Source organism: Hyla sarda, chromosome 6 (assembly GCF_029499605.1).
Source record: "Hyla sarda isolate aHylSar1 chromosome 6, aHylSar1.hap1, whole genome shotgun sequence".
Lineage (NCBI taxonomy): Eukaryota > Metazoa > Chordata > Amphibia > Anura > Hylidae > Hyla > Hyla sarda.
In genome coordinates this window covers 221288156-221307647 of record NC_079194.1, presented here as the reverse complement: position 1 = coordinate 221307647, position 19492 = coordinate 221288156, and the positions used below count along the sequence as shown (strand labels likewise).

At 46.9% G+C, this 19492-nt stretch overlaps 1 protein-coding gene across 1 annotated transcript in view; it reads right to left on the bottom strand.

The window, feature by feature from the left end:
* Positions 1 to 18179: 18179 nt before the first annotated feature.
* Positions 18180 to 19492, bottom strand: part of LOC130276748 (ovochymase-2-like) — a 105259-nt gene continuing 103946 nt past the window's right edge. The window contains exon 24 of the mRNA XM_056526574.1: positions 18180 to 19299. Coding sequence (XP_056382549.1) covers positions 19166 to 19299 — 134 coding nt within the window. The 3' untranslated portion in view covers positions 18180 to 19165. The remainder of the gene's footprint in view (positions 19300 to 19492) is intronic.

Here is a 19492-nt window from a genome sequence, read left to right as displayed (position 1 = left end):
CAAATTACGGACAACGGTAGCTTTACTGAGTTTAGGTGGAAAAGTCTATACAGTTCAGCCAGGCCCAGGGAGGTGACCAGGGTGGCAGAGACCTTAAGGGCTTGCTGGGACTTTTAGTAGAAATGGTGCAATTTAGTGCAGGCCACGCTGACTTGACAGATGACTTTGACTTGACTGACTTGTGACTGACAATGCTGTGACTGTGGCTTACTTGTAGCTTGTGGCTGTAGACTTGACTTGAGGCCTCCTATGACTCCAGACACACTCCTAGACTTGACTGCACTGGACCGCAGCAACAAGAGCTCTAAGCTCCAAGAGAGAGAAGAGGCTCCATCCAGGGTTTTTTGGGGGGAGGCTCTGGTGGGGTCCCATTGGTCACCCGGTCACTGATCCCTCCTGGGTAACAATCACATGACAACGCACATGGTAAACAGTCTTAAAGTGAAAACGCTTACTTCACACATTACACAGTATAATACATGGTAAACATATGTACATGGGGGGGGGGGGACAAGTGCAAGGGGGCCCAGGGGACACTTAAGGGAGGTTGTCTAACAGGGCAGCAAGGGTATGGGGTAACAACGCCCGTACTGGGCCACCACAGGTGTCTAATTAAAAAAGGTGCAAATTTTTTGTGCAAAATAAATGCAGCAAATTACAGCCAAAAAAGTGGCACTAAGAAATCACCCCCTAGTGTTTTTGTGTCAGAATTCACTATGCACAAAAAAAAAGATTTAAAGTGTACCTATAGAAAAAACTTTTATATAATGTAGAAAAAAACATTACATGTATATTTGTAGTATACATTGGTTAAAAATGTGTATATTTTTCGGTGAGAAAATGTTGTCCCTGCAGCTATTGCCTGTGGGTCTCTGTGCCGAGACCAAATATAGGAAGTGAGGACAGGACAAGCAGAGCTCTGTGAAGGCTCCTGGCTTGTCAATCATCCTGCTGTATGAGCCAGGAGTGTGTCACAGAGCCTCACTGCACAGAGCCCTGTTTGTCCTCAGGGTACAGAGCCCTGCTTGTTCTCATTGTACAGAGCCCTGCTTGTCCTCTGTGTACAGAGCCCTGCTTGTCTTCAGTGCACAGAGACCTGCTTGTCCTTACTGCACAGAGACCTGCTTTGTCCTCACTGCAAAGAGCCCTGCTTGTCCTCAGTGTACAGAGCCCTGCTTGTCCTCACTGCACAGAGCCCTGCTTGTCCTCACTGCACAGAGCCCTGCTAATTCTCATTGTACAGAGCCCTGCTTGTCCTCACTGCCCAGAGACCTGCTTTGTCCTCATTGCAAAGAGCCCTGCTTGTCCTCAGCGCACAGAGCCCTGCTTGTTCTCAGCGCACAGAGCCCTGCTTGTCATCAGTGTACAGCACCCTGCTTGTCCTCACTTTACAGAGCCCTGCTTGTCCTCAGTGTACAGGGCCCTGCTTGTTTTCAGTGCACAGAGCCCTGCTTGGTCTCACTGCACAGAGCCCTGCTTGTCCTCAGTGCACAGAGCCCTGCCTGTCCTCAGTGCACAGAGCCCTGCCTGTCCTCAGTGTACAGAGCCCTGCCTGTCCTCAGTGTACAGAGTCCTGCTTGTCCTCAGTGTACAGAGTCCTGCTTGTCCTCAATGTACAGAGTCCTGCTTGTCCTCAATGTACAGAGTCCTGCTTGTCCTCGATGTACAGAGTCCTGCTTGTCCTCAATGTACAGAGCCCTGCTTGTTCTCGATGTACAGAGCCCTGCTTGTTCTCAGTGTTCAGAGCCCTGCTTGTCCCCAGTGTACAGAGCCCTGCTTGTCCTCAGTGTACAGAGCCCTGCTTGTCCTCATTGCACAGAGCCCTGCTTGTCCTCACTGTACAGAGCCCTGCTTGTCCATTCACACTTCCTGTATTTGGTCTCTTTACAGAGACACACAGACAATAGCTGTAGGGACAAAAATATAAAAAAAAATGTAACCAATATATATTACAAAAATATACATATAATGTTATTTTCTGCATTATACAAAAAGTTTTTACTAATGAGCGGTACATTTTAATAAGAGTTTTAGACAGATTTTAGATGCTTGATCCTGAAGTGTCCAAAAGGGATGTGGTCAAAAAAAATATGTTACGGCTTCAGGAAAAGATGTGCCAAATTCAGAGGCAGTTTAAGGCAACTAAGAGCTCATTCACACAAAAATCTTTGCCCAGAGATTCCATCTGGTGCGGGTGCTGGCAAAACAAGCTGGCGCTAGGACTAGCAGTATAGAAAAATGAATGCCATACTGACTGGTAATACTTCTGGCTTCTTTATTAGTATATACTTACAAGCATCAGAATTTATAGATACAAAACAACAGCGGTGTACTAAAAATGGCAAGCATGGTTTTGTGATTACTGGCACTTCATTGGGCCATGGTACCAATAGAGAATAGATAAAGAAATACCGGTAAGTCTTATTCATCTTTTTATACTGCTGTTGGATCATATGCCTTGCACCACACCAGACCATGACTGATGGCACTGGACACCTGAGTTGGGCAAGGAGGAGTTCAGAAATGCATTTCAAAGCAGATTCTGCCGAAAAGAAGATGGCTGAGTCTGGGGTCTGGATTTCAGTGTCGGATCATCCGCCATGGAAATTCCCTACTGTGAATGGTGCTGAAGAATTCTATTGAGAACAATGGGAGGTTGTGCTATGCCACAATTCCAAGACGAAATGTTGAGTGAAACGCCACTTGATGTGGAACTTGTAGTCCCACATCATGTTCTTTGTTTTAATGTTAGGTTAGAGTCCTGCTTGTCCTCAATGTACAGAGCCCTGCTTGTTCTCGATGTACAGAGCCCTGCTTGTTCTCAGTGTTCAGAGCCCTGCTTGTCCCCAGTGTACAGAGCCCTGCTTGTCCTCAGTGTACAGAGCCCTGCTTGTCCTCATTGCACAGAGCCCTGCTTGTCCTCACTGTACAGAGCCCTGCTTGTCCATTCACACTTCCTGTATTTGGTCTCTTTACAGAGACACACAGACAATAGCTGTAGGGACAAAAATATAAAAAAAAATGTAACCAATATATATTACAAAAATATACATATAATGTTATTTTCTGCATTCTACAAAAAGTTTTTACTAATGAGCGGTACATTTTAATAAGAGTTTTAGACAGATTTTAGATGCTTGATCCTGAAGTGTCCAAAAGGGATGTGGTCAAAAAAAATATGTTACGGCTTCAGGAAAAGATGTGCCAAATTCAGAGGCAGTTTAAGGCAACTAAGAGCTCATTCACACAAAAATCTTTGCCCAGAGATTCCATCTGGTGCGGGTGCTGGCAAAACAAGCTGGCGCTAGGACTAGCAGTATAGAAAAATGAATGCCACACTGACCGGTAATACTTCTGGCTTCTTTATTAGTATATACTTACAAGCATCAGAATTTATAGATACAAAACAACAGCGGTGTACTAAAAATGGCAAGCATGGTTTTGTGATTACTGGCACTTCATTGGGCCATGGTACCAATAGAGAATAGATAAAGAAATACCGGTAAGTCTTATTCATCTTTTTATACTGCTGTTGGATCATATGCCTTGCACCACACCAGACCATGACTGATGGCACTGGACACCTGAGTTGGGCAAGGAGGAGTTCAGAAATGCATTTCAAAGCAGATTCTGCCGAAAAGAAGATGGCTGAGTCTGGGGTCTGGATTTCAGTGTCGGATCATCCGCCATGGAAATTCCCTACTGTGAATGGTGCTGAAGAATTCTATTGAGAACAATGGGAGGTTGTGCTATGCCACAATTCCAAGACGAAATGTTGAGTGAAACGCCACTTGATGTGGAACTTGTAGTCCCACATCATGTTCTTTGTTTTAATGTTAGGTTAGAATTTCATGGGTAGCCGTAGGCCAAAATTTGGTGCTCTCACAGGAAAGTAAATAATCTGCCCCAATCTTGTGTGTTGATATTCCACAGTGTATTACAGGTGATTTTAGCAAATTTCCCCCACATGCTGATGTAAAAAATCCATGCGACATTGACCAATTTATGTTGTGGCCTCGTGGATATGCTGCAGACTGGTTGGGAGTTTTCCCTTTGACTTTAATGGGGAAGTCAAAATATCCATTTATTGGCATTATTGGCAAGCAGGATCTTTAACTATCCATAAAAGAAATAAGTTAGGCACTATGATCCATTTATATATGTACAAAAGTGCAACCGATCTCTGGCAGTGGATGGGTTATGTTTTCCTCTGGGCCAATTGTTTACATCCTTTCAGTTTGAGCAGTCTCTATTTACTACAATAAGCGGCCAAAACACAATGCAACAGACAGTTTGTGGTTTTTAAGCGCCTGGTGCCATAAATCATCTTATACACAGTGGTCATGCCTGACAGACACAATAACAGGAAGGTGACAGCTTTAAATTAGAACCTTCAGTTTATACAGTGGTCCCTCAAGTTACAATAGTCGTCCTGGAACCAAGTAATATTGTATGTTGAGACCATAACTCTATGGAAACCTGGTAATTGGTTCTGAAGCCAACAAAATGTCATCCAAAAATAGGAAAAAGTGACAAATGAAGAAAAAAAAAAAGTAAATAACTAATACAGACAATTCTTTGCATACAGCTAGGAGCTGTACATCACTGTCTATGTAGAGGACAGGAGCTTCTTCAGGGTCCTGTACAGTACATGCAATGTCCTAAAAAAGTAACATGGAGCCCTTACCTGGTGTCCAAAGGAGCAGCTAACCCTGGCACAGGTAACAAGTAGTACAGAACATGTAATACCTCCCTGTACTGTAGGGGGCACTACCAGACAGCCAGTCAGTGCATACACTTCAGTAATACAGGTGTTTTACCAGTGAATGCCCATTGTAATTGATTAGTTATTGACACTTCCAGCCATTGACACGTTTTGCAGATCTGGACTGTCCGTAGCATTGTATGTTGAGTTTGGTTTTAAGTTACAATGGTCCAGAAAAGAGGATTGTGTGTTGAAAATATTGTAACCTGAGCCCATTGTAAGTTGAGAGATCACTGCACATATATATATATATATATATATATATATATATATTTGTATATATTGTGTTTAGTGCGAATGAACAGCCAATCAGTTTCTCTTGTTGTGTGGAGAAGAGGAAGAGAGCGAACTGCAAACTCTAAGCCTTCAGACAATCCAATTCCTCATTATCCCTAAAAGGTAAACCAAGGATTCCCTCTCATGTCAGCAACAGCAGTGCAATGCTTAGTGTAACCCCTTCCTTATTGTGCTAATTCTTTCTCTTCTACATCCACCAATGATATGTATGCCCTATAGTGCAGAGACTTTATACACTTTCACCATCCGTGTCTTCCCTTTGCTAAATGACAGCTTTTAACGTTGCACAGTATAGGCCGAAAGCTATCAATCAGCAGCAAATGAATGGAGCAATGGTTGCTCATAAACACACTGGACTACATCATTGCTAGGGCTAGTGTGGTCTGAAACTAAGAAGCGATTTAATGGAAATGAATGCTGGCAAAAACGTAAGTGAGACAGTGCTGGAATTAGAGTCACTATTTTGCACCGTCCACAGACAGAAAAGCATGAATCTGGTGACAGTTCCCCTTTACTAAACCCAGCAATGCAACGGAAGTTCATGGATAATATATGACGGGTGTCCATGAAGAAAACTTGCTTGAGGGGAAATTTTTGCCACAGGGCCCATAAGCCTTTAGTTACACCCCTAGTCAGCATGAATGATAGAAATCAATCCAACAACATTTTGCATTATTGAAACCATTCTAGGAAAAGCATGTGATAACACAGCAGTGCTATATACATGTGAATTTCCCTCTTTCCCTTTGACAACTTACAGTGTAAATAGATCTTAATACACAAAGTAAACACAGGAGAAACATCCAACAGCCCACATCCAACACAGCCAACAGCCTACATCCAACCCAGCCTACATCCAACACAGCCCAACATCCAAAACAGCCCAACATCCAAAACAGCCCAACAGCCTACATCCAACACAGCCCAACATCCAAAACAGCCAAACAGCCTACATCCAACACAGCCCAACATCCAAAACAGCCAAACAGCCTACATCCAACACAGCCCAACAGCCTACATCCAACACAGCCCACATCCTACACAGCCCACATCGCACACAGCCCACATCGCACACAGCCCACATCGCACACAGCCCACATCGCACACAGCCCACATCGCACACAGCCCACATCGCACACAGCCCAACAGCCTACATCCAACACAGCCCACATCCAACACAGCCCACATCCAACACAGCCCAACAACCTACATCCAACACAGCCCAACAGCCCACATCCAACACAGCCCAACAGCCTACATCCAACACAGCCCACATCCAACACAGCCCACATCCAACACAGCCCACATCCAACACAGCCCACATCGCACACAGCCCACATCCAACACAGCCCAACAGCCTACATCCAACACAGCCCACATCCAACACAGCCCAACAACCTACCTCCAACACAGCCCAACAGCCTACCTCCAACACAGCCCACATCCAAAACAGCCCACATCCAACACAGCCCACATCCAACACAGCCCACATCCAACACAGCCCACATCGCACACAGCCCAACAGCCTACATCCAACACAGCACACATCCAACACAGCCCAACAACCTACATCCAACACAGCCCAACAGCCTACATCCAACACAGCCCAACAGCCCACATCCAATACAGCCCACATCCAATACAGCCCACATCCAACACAGCCCAACAGCCTACATCCAACACAGCACACATCTAACACAGCCCAACAACCTAAATCCAACACAGCCCAACAGCCTACATCCAACACAGCCCAACAGCCTACATCCAACACAGCCCAACAACCTACATCCAACACAGCCCAACAGCCCACATCCAACACAGCCCAACAGCCTACATCCAACACAGCCCACATCCAACACAGCCCACATCCAACACAGCCCACATCCAACACAGCCCACATCCAACACAGCCCACATCCAACACAGCCCACATCGCACACAGCCCACATCCAACACAGCCCACATCCAACACAGCCCACATCCAACACAGCCCAACAGCCTACATCCAACACAGCCCACATCCAACACAGCCCAACAACCTACCTCCAACACAGCCCAACAGCCTACATCCAACACAGCCCACATCCAACACAGCCCACATCCAACACAGCCCACATCCAACACAGCCCACATCCAACACAGCCCACATCGCACACAGCCCAACAGCCTACATCCAACACAGCACACATCCAACACAGCCCAAAAACCTACATCCAACACAGCCCAGCAGCCTACATCTAACACAGCCCAACAGCCCACATCCAATACAGCCCACATCCAATACAGCCCACATCCAACACAGCCCAACAGCCTACATCCAACACAGCACACATCTAACACAGCCCAACAACCTAAATCCAACACAGCCCAACAGCCTACATCCAACACAGCCCAACAGCCTACATCCAACACAGCACACATCCATCACAGCCCAACAACCTACATCCAACACAGCCCAACAGCCTACATCCAACACAGCCCAATAGCCCACATCCAACACAGCCAACAGCCTACATCCAACACAGCCAACAGCCCACATCCAACACAGCCCGCATCCAACACAGCCCAACAGCCTACATCCAACACAGCCCACATCCAACACAGCCGACAGCCTACATCCAACACAGCCCACATCCAACACAGCCGACAGCCTACATCCAACACAGCCCAACAGCCCACATCCAACACAGCCCAACAGCCTACATCCAACACAGCCCAACAGCCTACATCCAACACAGCCAACTGCCTACATCCAACACAGCCCACATCCAACACAGCCCAACAGCCCACATCCAATACAGCCCACATCCAATACAGCCCACATCCAACACAGCCCAACAGCCTACATCCAACACAGCACACATCTAACACAGCCCAACAACCTAAATCCAACACAGCCCAACAGCCTACATCCAACACAGCCCAACAGCCTACATCCAACACAGCACACATCCAACACAGCCCAACAACCTACTTCCAACACAGCCCAACAGCCTACATCCAACACAGCCCAACAGCCCACATCCAACACAGCCAACAGCCTACATCCAACACAGCCAACAGCCCACATCCAACACAGCCCACATCCAACACAGCCCAACAGCCTACATCCAACACAGCCCACATCCAACACAGCCGACAGCCCACATCCAACACAGCCAACAGCCTACATCCAACATAGCCAACAGCCTACATCCAACACAGCCCACATAGCCCACATCCAACACAGCCCAACAGCCCACATCCAACACAGCCCAACAGCCCACATCCAACACAGCCAACAGCCTACATCCAACACAGCCCACATCCAACACAGCCAACAGCCTATATCCAACACAGCCAACAGCCTACATCCAACACAGCCAACAGCCCACATCCAACACAGCTCACATCCAACACAGCCCACATCCAACACAGCCCACATCCAATACAGCCCACATCCAATACAGCCCACATCCAACACAGCCCAACAGCCCACATCCAACACAGCCCACATCCAACACAGCCCACATCCAACACAGCCCACATCCCACACAGCCAACATTCAACACAGCCCAACAGCCTACATCCAACACAGCCCACATCCAACACAGCCCAACAGCCTACATCCAACACAGCCCAACAGCCTACAGCCCAACAGCCCACATCCAACACAGCCCACATCCAACACAGCCCAACAGCCTACATCCAACACAGCCAACAGCCTACATCCAACAGCCCACATCCAACACAGCCGACAGCCTACTTCCAACACAGCCAACAGCCTACATCCAACACAGCCCACATCCCACATCCAACACAGCCCACATCCAACACAGCCCAACAGCCCACATCCAACAAAGCCCAACAGCCTACACCCAACACAGCCAACAGCCTACATCCAACAGCCCACATCAAACACAGCCGACAGCCTACTTCCAACACAGCCAACAGCCTACATCCAACACAGCCAACAGCCTACATCCAACACAACCCACATCCAACACAGCCCACATAGCCCACATCCAACACAGCCCACATCCAAAATACCCCACATCCAACACAGCCCACATCCAACACAGCCCAACAGCCCACATCCAACACAGCCAACAGCCTACATCCAACACAGCCCAATAGCCCACATCCAACACAGCCAACAGCCTACATCCAACACAGCCAACAGCCCACATCCAACACAGCCCGCATCCAACACAGCCCAACAGCCTACATCCAACACAGCCCACATCCAACACAGCCGACAGCCTACATCCAACACAGCCAACAGCCTACATCCAACACAGCCCACATCCAACACAGCCGACAGCCTACATCCAACACAGCCCAACAGCCCACATCCAACACAGCCCAACAGCCTACATCCAACACAGCCCAACAGCCTACATCCAACACAGCCAACTGCCTACATCCAACACAGCCCACATCCAACACAGCCCAACAGCCCACATCCAATACAGCCCACATCCAATACAGCCCACATCCAACACAGCCCAACAGCCTACATCCAACACAGCACACATCTAACACAGCCCAACAACCTAAATCCAACACAGCCCAACAGCCTACATCCAACACAGCACACATCCAACAAAGCCCAACAACCTACTTCCAACACAGCCCAACAGCCTACATCCAACACAGCCCAACAGCCCACATCCAACACAGCCTACATCCAACACAGCCAACAGCCCACATCCAACACAGCCCACATCCAACACAGCCCAACAGCCTACATCCAACACAGCCCACATCCAACACAGCCGACAGCCCACATCCAACATAGCCAACAGCCTACATCCAACACAGCCCACATCCAACACAGCCCACATAGCCCACATCCAACACAGCCCAACAGCCCACATCCAACACAGCCCAACAGCCCACATCCAACACAGCCAACAGCCTACATCCAACACAGCCCACATCCAACACAGCCAACAGCCTATATCCAACACAGCCAACAGCCTACATCCAACACAGCCAACAGCCCACATCCAACACAGCTCACATCCAACACAGCCCACATCCAACACAGCCCACATCCAACACAGCCCACATCCAATACAGCCCACATCCAACACAGCCCAACAGCCCACATCCAACACAGCCCACATCCAACACAGCCCACATCCAACACAGCCCACATCCCACACAGCCAACATTCAACACAGCCCAACAGCCTACATCCAACACAGCCCACATCCAACACAGCCCAACAGCCTACATCCAACACAGCCCAACAGCCTACAGCCCAACAGCCCACATCCAACACAGCCCACATCCAACACAGCCCAACAGCCTACATCCAACACAGCCAACAGCCTACATCCAACAGCCCACATCCAACACAGCCGACAGCCTACTTCCAACACAGCCAACAGCCTACATCCAACACAGCCCACATCCCACATCCAACACAGCCCACATCCAACACAGCCCAACAGCCCACATCCAACAAAGCCCAACAGCCTACACCCAACACAGCCAACAGCCTACATCCAACAGCCCACATCAAACACAGCCGACAGCCTACTTCCAACACAGCCAACAGCCTACATCCAACACAGCCAACAGCCTACATCCAACACAACCCACATCCAACACAGCCCACATAGCCCACATCCAACACAGCCCACATCCAAAATAGCCCACATCCAACACAGCCCACATCCAACACAGCCCAACAGCCCACATCCAACACAGCCTACATCAAACAGCCCACATCCAACACAGCCAACAGCCTACATCCAACACAGCCAACAGCCTACGTCCAACACAGCCAACAGCCCACATCCAACACAGCCCACATCCAACACAGCCCACATCCAACACAGCCCACATCCAACACAGCCCACATCCAACACAGCCCACATCCAATACAGCCCACATCCAACACAGCCAACAGCCTACATTCAACAGCCCACATCCAACACAGCCCACCTCACACACATCCAACAGCCTACATTCAACAGCCCACATTCAACACTGCCAACAGCCTACATCCAACACAGCCAACAGCCCACATCCAACACAGCCAACAGCCCACATCCAACGGCCTATATCCACAGCCAAAGGCCAACATCCATCCATTTTTCCATGCAATGCAAAATGTCTGGGGAAAAAAGGATCTGTAGATTATATTATGGACAGGAGATTTTATTTAAGTAATTGGAGAAAATTAAAAACTGGGATACATCCAATATGGCTGCTTTTATAGTACAGGTATGGATTGTCACAAAGGTTCTGGCTAGTCTTGCCTTGTAATGTAGTGATATATGTTCTACACCGCTATCTGTATTACTGCATAGCTTGGTAGATATGACATTCAGGCAACTGGGAAAACAGGGTGACAACTTTTAGACAGAATGCTATGAATAAACAGAAATTGTCACTGAAAGTTGAACCCTCAAGCCCTTACACCACCTAGTAACAACACTGTTGCATCTTACATTTGTGTGGCCAATGTAGTTCCCCAGACCTGGAGTCAGTAATGTAAGGTGAACATAGAAAAATTCCACCAGGACCAAGGGTGTACAGGTACTCCCTCACGTCCTTGGACTTAAGGACCAAGAGCGTAATCGGGGAGTAAACAGAACGGGATTGCCTGCTGAAATCATTGGTCCAGGGCATGCTGGGAGTTGCAGTTGTGCCTCCATCTGTTGCAAAACTACAACTTCCAGCATTCCTTTTGGCTGTCAATGCATGCTGAGAGTTAAAGTTTTGCAACAGCTAAAGGCATGCTGGTAGTTTGTTACCTAACTCAGTGTTTCGCAGCCAGTGTCCCTCCAGCTGTTGCAAAATTACAACTCCCCGCATGCACTGACAGATCGTACATGCTGGGAGTTGTAGTTTTGCAACAGCTGGAGGCACACTGGTTGCGAAACACTGATTTAAGTAACAACGGTAACTTACAGTCTGTCATTGCATGCTGGGAGTTGTAGTTTTGCAACAGCTGGAGGTTTGCACCCCCTCCCCCGTGTGAATACAAATACAAATTCTCCGCCTAAAAACACTACACTACACTACACAAAATAAAGAGTAAAACACTACATACACACACCCTTACACCCCCCCCCTCCTAAAAATTAGAAACATCTAGTTCGGCACTGTTTCCAAAACGGAGCCTCCAGCTGTTGCAAAACAACAACTCCCAGTATTGCCGGACAGGAAGTGACTTTCCAGGCATGCTGGGTGTTTTGCAACAGCTGGAGGCACCCTGTTTGGGGAACACTGCTGTAGGGTATTTTGGCGGTGGAGGCAAGTGGTGTAATGCTTGCACGGGGTCCGTCCATATGCAAATCCCTAAGTCAGGCCTCAAATGCGCATGGCGCTCTCTCACTTTGGAGCCCTGTCGTATTTCAAGGCAACAGTTTAGGGCCACATATGGGGTATTTCCCTATTCAAGAGAAATTGCGTTACAAATTTTGGGGGTCTTTTTCTCCTTTTAACCCTTATGAAAAGGTAAAGTTGGGGTCCACACCAGCATGTTAGTGTGAAAAAAATTAGTTTGTCACACTAACATGCTATTGTTGCCCCATACTTTTCATTTTCACAAGAGATAAAAGGAAAAAAATTAAATTGTAACACAATTTCTCCTGAGTACGGAAATACCCCACATGCGGACATATAGTGCTCCGCGGATGCTCAACAGGGCTCAGGAGTGAGAGCGCCATGTACATTTGAGGCCTAAATTTGTGATTTGCACAAGGGTGGCTGATGCGGTTCTGCCAAACGCAAATGCCGTGACCTGTATTGATCACGGCATCTGAGGGGTTAATGACGCACATCAGCGCGATCCCGGATGTCAGCCATTACCGACGGGTCCCTGGATGCCAACAACAGCAGGGACCTGCCGTGCATGACCCGAGCATCGCTCTGATGCTTTTGGTCATGTATAGGACATAATTGTACGTCCTGCTGCGCAAAGTACCTCCGCACCAGGACGTACATTTACGTACGTGGTCGTTAAGGGGTTAAAGTGCACCTGTCATTAACAAAAACTTTTCAGATCATGTAGATAACACCATCATATGTATATTTGTGATATGCATTGATTAAAAAATGTGTATATCTTTGAGTGAAAAAATGCAGGACAAGCAGGGCTCTGTGCAGGCTCCTGGCTTGTCAGTCATCCTGCTGTGTGATCTGGGAGTGTGTCACAGAGCCCTGCTTGTCCTCAGTGTACAGAGCCCTGCTTGTCCTCAGTGCACAGAGCCCTGCTTGTCCTCAGTGCACATAGCCATGCTTGTCCTCACTGCACAGAGCCCTGCTTGTCTTCAGTGTACAGAGCCCGGCTTGTCCTCAGTGTACAGAGCCCTGCTTGTCCTCAGTGTACAGAGCCCTGCTTGTCCTCAGTGTACAGAGCCCTGCTTGTCCTCAGTGTACAGAGCCCTGCTTGTCCTCACTGCACAGAGCCCTGCTTGTCCTCAGTGTACAGAGCCCTGCTTGTACTCTTTGTACAGAGCCCTGTTTGTCTTCACTGCACAGAGGCCTGCATGTTCTCAGTGCACAGAGCCCTGTTTGTCTTCACTGCACAGAGGCCTGCATGTCCTCACTGCACAGCGCCCTGCTTGTCCTCACTGTACAGAGCCCTGCTTGTCCTAAGTGCAAGTGCACATAGCCCCGCTTGTCCTCAGTGTACAGAGCCCTGCTTGTCCCCAGTGTACAGAGCCCTGCTTGTCCTCAGTGTACAGAGCCCTGCTTGTCCTCAGTGTACAGAGCCCTGCTTGTCATCAGTGCACAGAGCGCTGCTTGTCCTCAGTGTACAGAGCCCTGCTTGTCCTCACTACACAGAGCCTTGCTTGTCATGAGTGTACAGAGCCCTGCTTGTGCTCAGTGTACAGAGCCCTGCTTGTCCTCACTGCACAGAGCCCAGCTTGTCCTCAGTGTACAGAGCCCTGCTTGTCCTCAGTGTACAGAGCCCTGTTTGTCCTCAGTGAACAGAGCCCTGCGTGTCCTAAGTGTACAGAGCCCTGCTTGTCCTCAGTGGACAGTGCCCTGCTTGCCCTCACTACACAGAGCCCTGCTTGTCCTCAGTGTACAGAGCCCTGCTTATCCTCAGTGTACAGAGCCCTGCTTGTCCTCAGTGCACAGAGCCCTGCTTGTCCTCAGTGTACAGAGCCCCGCTTGTCCTCAGTGTATAGAGCCCTGCTTGTCCTCAGTGTACAGAGCCCTACTTGTCCTCTCACACTTCTTGTGTTTGCACTTCTCACAGAAACACAAAAGAGACACAAAAACAACAGCTGTAGGGACAAAAATATACACATTTTAACCATTGTATATTACAAATATACATATAATGGTATTATCTACATTATATAAAAGTTTTTGTTAATAACGGGTATGTCAGGATCCGGACTGGTATGAGGAGAGGACACTGGAGGTGGATCCTCTGTGTCAGTGAAGTGATGGCGTGGGCTGTACCAGGGGAACAGAATCTAAGGGGTTACTGGTTTTCACCAGAGCCCGCCGCAAACTGGATGGACATGCAGCGGCAGGTAACCCCCCAGGTTGTTCCACCCGATAACGACTCAACCCCACTGACAACTGAGACAGGCGCGGTACACAGGGACAAGGCAAGAGCAAGGTCGGACGTTGCCGAAGGTCAGGGCAGGCAGCAAGAGTCGTAGTCAGGGGCAACAGCAGGAAGACTGGGTACACAGGCTTGGGAACACGCTAAATGCTTTCTCAGGGCACTAAGGCAACAAGATCCGGCAAGGACAGGAAGGGGAAGTGGGTTTTTATAAACATGGAGCAGATGGAAGCTAATTAGGGTGATTGGGCCAGGCACCAATAAGTGGTGCGCTGGCCATTTAAATCTGAGAGCCCCGGCGCGCGCGCGCCCTAGAGAGCAGGGCCGAGCGCACCGGGACCCAGCAGGAGATCGGGACAGGTGAGTGGGATGCAATGCGATCCGCGAGCGGGCACGTCCTGCTAGGAGGATCGCATCCCCACCGGGCACAACAGAGCAGCGTCTCCGGTCAGCGCTGCCGGCTGGAGCCCTGCAGGGCAGAAGACGCTGAGAGCGCTCCGGAGGAGGAACCGGAGCGCTCGGCGTAACAGAGTACACTTTAAGCCAGCATCCATCTGGAATTTGTGAAAGCCTGGCACTCATTTATGGGATCAAAATGAAAGATGTCTCTGTTCCTTTAGGGTTTGGGGCAGTGTCTTAACTTTTCTATCCTTACAAGTAGATTTTATATACTTTTTATTCACAAAACATGTACAGAAACATTGCTCTTATTCAGCATCAGTGGGATGATATCGGTTTTAGGCTATTATACATTCTTGGCTACAAAGTGACCCACATGTTAAAAGCCAAAATCAGCCGCATTCCCAATACCCCCTAATTTTGAGGGTGTTGGGGGGGAGCTTAACCCCTAGAGGATGCATGGCAGGGACTTAGCTGCAACGGGACTCAGGCCTTACAGGTACGTCCTTGTGCACTATGACGCAAGTGCAGGAGCTACGCTGGCATCATAGACCTTGGGTCCCAGCTGCTATCAGCAGCCAGGGACCTGTCGATAATGGCAGACATCAGCGATCGCACTGATGTCCGCCATTAACCCCGCAGATGCCGTGATCAATACTGATCACAGCGTCTGCGGCTGTTCCGGTGGCTGATTTGATCACCCGCGGCATGCGGCTAAGATGGCGGCCGGAGGTCTGCTTACCTGCCTTCTGCTGCCATCATGGGGTCTTCTTCTCTGGTCTGCCATCTCCATATGTAAATAAATCAACATATTTGGTGTCACCAGGTGCAGAAATACCAGAATCAGAAAAAGCCATCACTGATAAATGGTAGCACACCCAATATAATCCATTAGAAAAATATTTTATTGATACAATAATGTATTAGAAACAGACAATTGCACACAAAAAGACGGTTAAAAACCATTAAAATCCCTGGCTTACTAAAGCCAGTACACAACTTAGAGGAGGGGCCATGAACCCCCTCTCCTAACTTGACACCCGCCCTCAGTAATACAGTAAACAACCTGTGTATCAGGTCTGTAATACGCATACATGTAAAGATAATGTCAATTGTGTAACACCATATTCATGCAATTACTATATAATGACTACACTGCAGCTATAAAAGTATACAAACTACCACATAAGACCAGACATTACAGGCTAGGTAGCGAACCACCCCTGAGGAAGTGCCCTTGTGTGGCAACGGAACGCGTGGGGACTCTGGTGACCCCGTCCTCCCTCACTCCATCAGTCGCTACCTAGACTGTGATGTCTGGTCTTATGTGGTAATTTGTATACTTTTATAGCTGCAGTGTAGTCATTATATAGTAATTGCATGAATATGGTGTTACACAATTGACATTATCTTTACATGCATGCGTATTACAGACCTGATACACAGGTTGTTTACTGTATTACTGAGGGCGGGTGTCAGGTTAGGAAAGGGGGTTCATGGCCCCTCCCCTAAGTTGTGTGCTGGCTTTAGTAAGCCAGGGATTTTAATGGTTTTTAACCGTCTTTTTGTGTGCAATTGTCTGTTTACATTTTTGTATCAATAAAATATTTTTCTAATGGATTATATTGGGTGTGCTACCATTTATCAGTGATGGCTTGTTCTGATTCTGATATTCTGTGCTTTTCTTCACTGGGCAGCACCCTGCTCATACTAGGTTGAGCTCCTCCTGTTTCTTTTTGACCAGGTGCAGAAATGTCCAATCGATGAAAATATTATGTTAATGATCCCGTACGGTGAATGACGTAAACATAAAAAAACACCAAAGTCCAAAAATATTGATTTTTAATCACATCATATATCGGAAAATAATTTATTAAAAGCGATCAAAAGAATGCATAAAAACAAGAATGGTACCGATAAAAACTAAAGACCATGGCACAAAAATACATCCCTGTATACAGAAAAAAAAAAAAGGGTCAGAAAAGGACAATTTAAAATATACAAATTTTGTTTAATAAACTTTGACTTCTTATAATAAAAATAGAGCAATATTAGAAAAACTATATAAATTTAGTAACATTTTAATCGCATTGACCTAAAGAATAAAGAGGACCTATCATTTTAACCATAAAGTGCACTGCGTAAAAACAAAACCGCCCAAAGGTTGCAAATTTGTGACTTTCTCAATTTCCCCCCACAAATAATACTTTTTTGATTGTGCTGTACATTTTATGGTATAATTAAAGATTTCATTACAAAGTACGATTGGTAACGCAAAAAACAAGCCCTCATTTGGGTTTGTATGGGGAAAAATAAAAAAGTTAAGGCTCTAAGAAGTTGAGGAAAAAAAAGCGAAAAAGCTAATTGGAATTTTCCTGTGTCCTTAAATTCACGAATTTATTTAACTAAAAAAATTCTGATAATACAATTTTACAAAAACAATATTCAAAAAAATGGGTGGATCAATGCATTTTCGGTTTTTAGCCGAGCACAGCCTAAATTTTCAGTTTCGGCACAAAATGTCCCTTTCGGTGCATCCCTAGCCTAGAGGAACTTAAATCAGATGATAACAGTAGCACACAATTCACAGCAATGTGTGGCCTTGATGGTTTCAGTTCCGCACCTCCCCAGCTTTGCCAGCCTGGGTATCCACAGGGTCACTCAGTTGAAGTCTCAGACGTTTCTTATTCACACCTGAGTTTGTTTCCATGGGATTTTTTTATTTTTTAATCCCTTCTATGTGTAATGCCCCAGTGGTGTGGATCCACTGTGCCACTAACTGGTTTGGCTTTGGAACAAATTTAGGAGCAGAGTCGAAGTATTCCCCTGGTTTTCACACTTTATCTGGCTTCATGAAGCTGGATTTCAACTGCAGGGGAGATACCAGGTCGCTCCCGCATGAGTGGTCTTGGGTTAAGTGGCAGCTTACCCAAAATTAAAAACTACAATTTTGCATGGACATAGGTATTCAGACTTTTCTTTATGACATTGAAATAAAATTTAGCTCTGGTGTCTCCCATTTCTCTTGATCATCTTGTTTCTACACCTTGATTGGAGCCACCTGTAGTAAGGTCAGTTAATTGGGCAGGATTTGCAAAGATACACCCCTTTCTATATAAGGTCTTTGACAATGTATATAAAAGCAAAAACCAAGCCATGAGGTTGAAAGAACTGCCTCTACAGCACAGAGAGGATTGTGTAAAGCCACAGATCTGGAAAAGGGTACTAAAAAAGATCTGCTGCACTGAAAGTTCCCAAGAGCACAGTGGCCTCCATAATTCTTGAATAGAAGTTTAGGAAAACCTGGACTCTTCCTAGAGCTGACCTTCTACACCAAACAAAGTAATTTGAGAAGAAGGGCTTGTTAAAAGAGATGATCAAGAACCCAATGGCCACTCTTGCTAAACTCCAAAGATCCAGATGGGATAAACATCCAAAGAGTTAACCTTCACTGCAGCACTCTCCTCAATAAAAGACACATGAAAGCTAATCTGGAGTTTGCACCTAAAGGACTCTAACATAGTGAGAACCAAGATTGATGTTTTTGGCCTACAGTGAAGCAGTATCATGCTGTGGGGGAGTATTTAGAGGCTGGGAGAGGGAGACTGGTCAGGGTTAAGGGAAAGATGAATGGAACAAAGTATAGACATATTCTTAATAAAACCCTGATCCAGAGTACTCTGGACCTCAGACTGAGCTGAAGATTCACCTTCCAACAACACAATGACTCTAAGCACACAGCCGAAACAACACAGGAGTGGCTTAGGGACAACTCTGTGAATGTCCCTGCGTACCCCAGCCATAGCCCTGACCTAATCGATCATCTCTGGAGAAACCTGAAAATCCCCAAATCCAGATTTGCAAACCAAGAAAACTGGAGGCCGTAGTCGGTGCTTCAACTAAGCAAAGGATCTAAATACTAATACAATATAACAATACAATATCTATTCTCACTGTCATTATTATTGAGTGCAGAATGATGGGGGAAAAGTTGAATTTATTTCCTGAAGCATTGAATTCACTATATATACTGTACACCACTGCCAGATTGCAAATCTTTTTGGGATAGTGGGATGCAAGATTAAAGTAATTTTGAGTAATCCGAACATTAAAAAAAAAAAACATATATATCTGTAAATGTTTTTGTGCGCAGATTTTGCTCTGGCATTAATTCTGTTAATTCTGTTCATGGGAGGTATAAGATAACCAAAGTTGAAGCTCAGAATCCTGGGCTGGGGTGGTGGCTTCTATGGTGACAACCAGACCTGTACACTTCATGATGAGAGGGATCTTCTCCTTTGGCACTTGAGCTGTAAAGAAATAGGTAACATGTGAACAGTGTAAAGCAGAGCAAAGGTAAACTCTGATGTTTATCTACAGGACATAGTCCAGGGGCAGCGGCTTCACAAACTACATACTGGGTGTCTACAATTTGTGTCACCTGTGTTGTGTCTAATGCTACCTTGAAATTAAAATAGAACATGTCATAGGAAGGCACTGTCC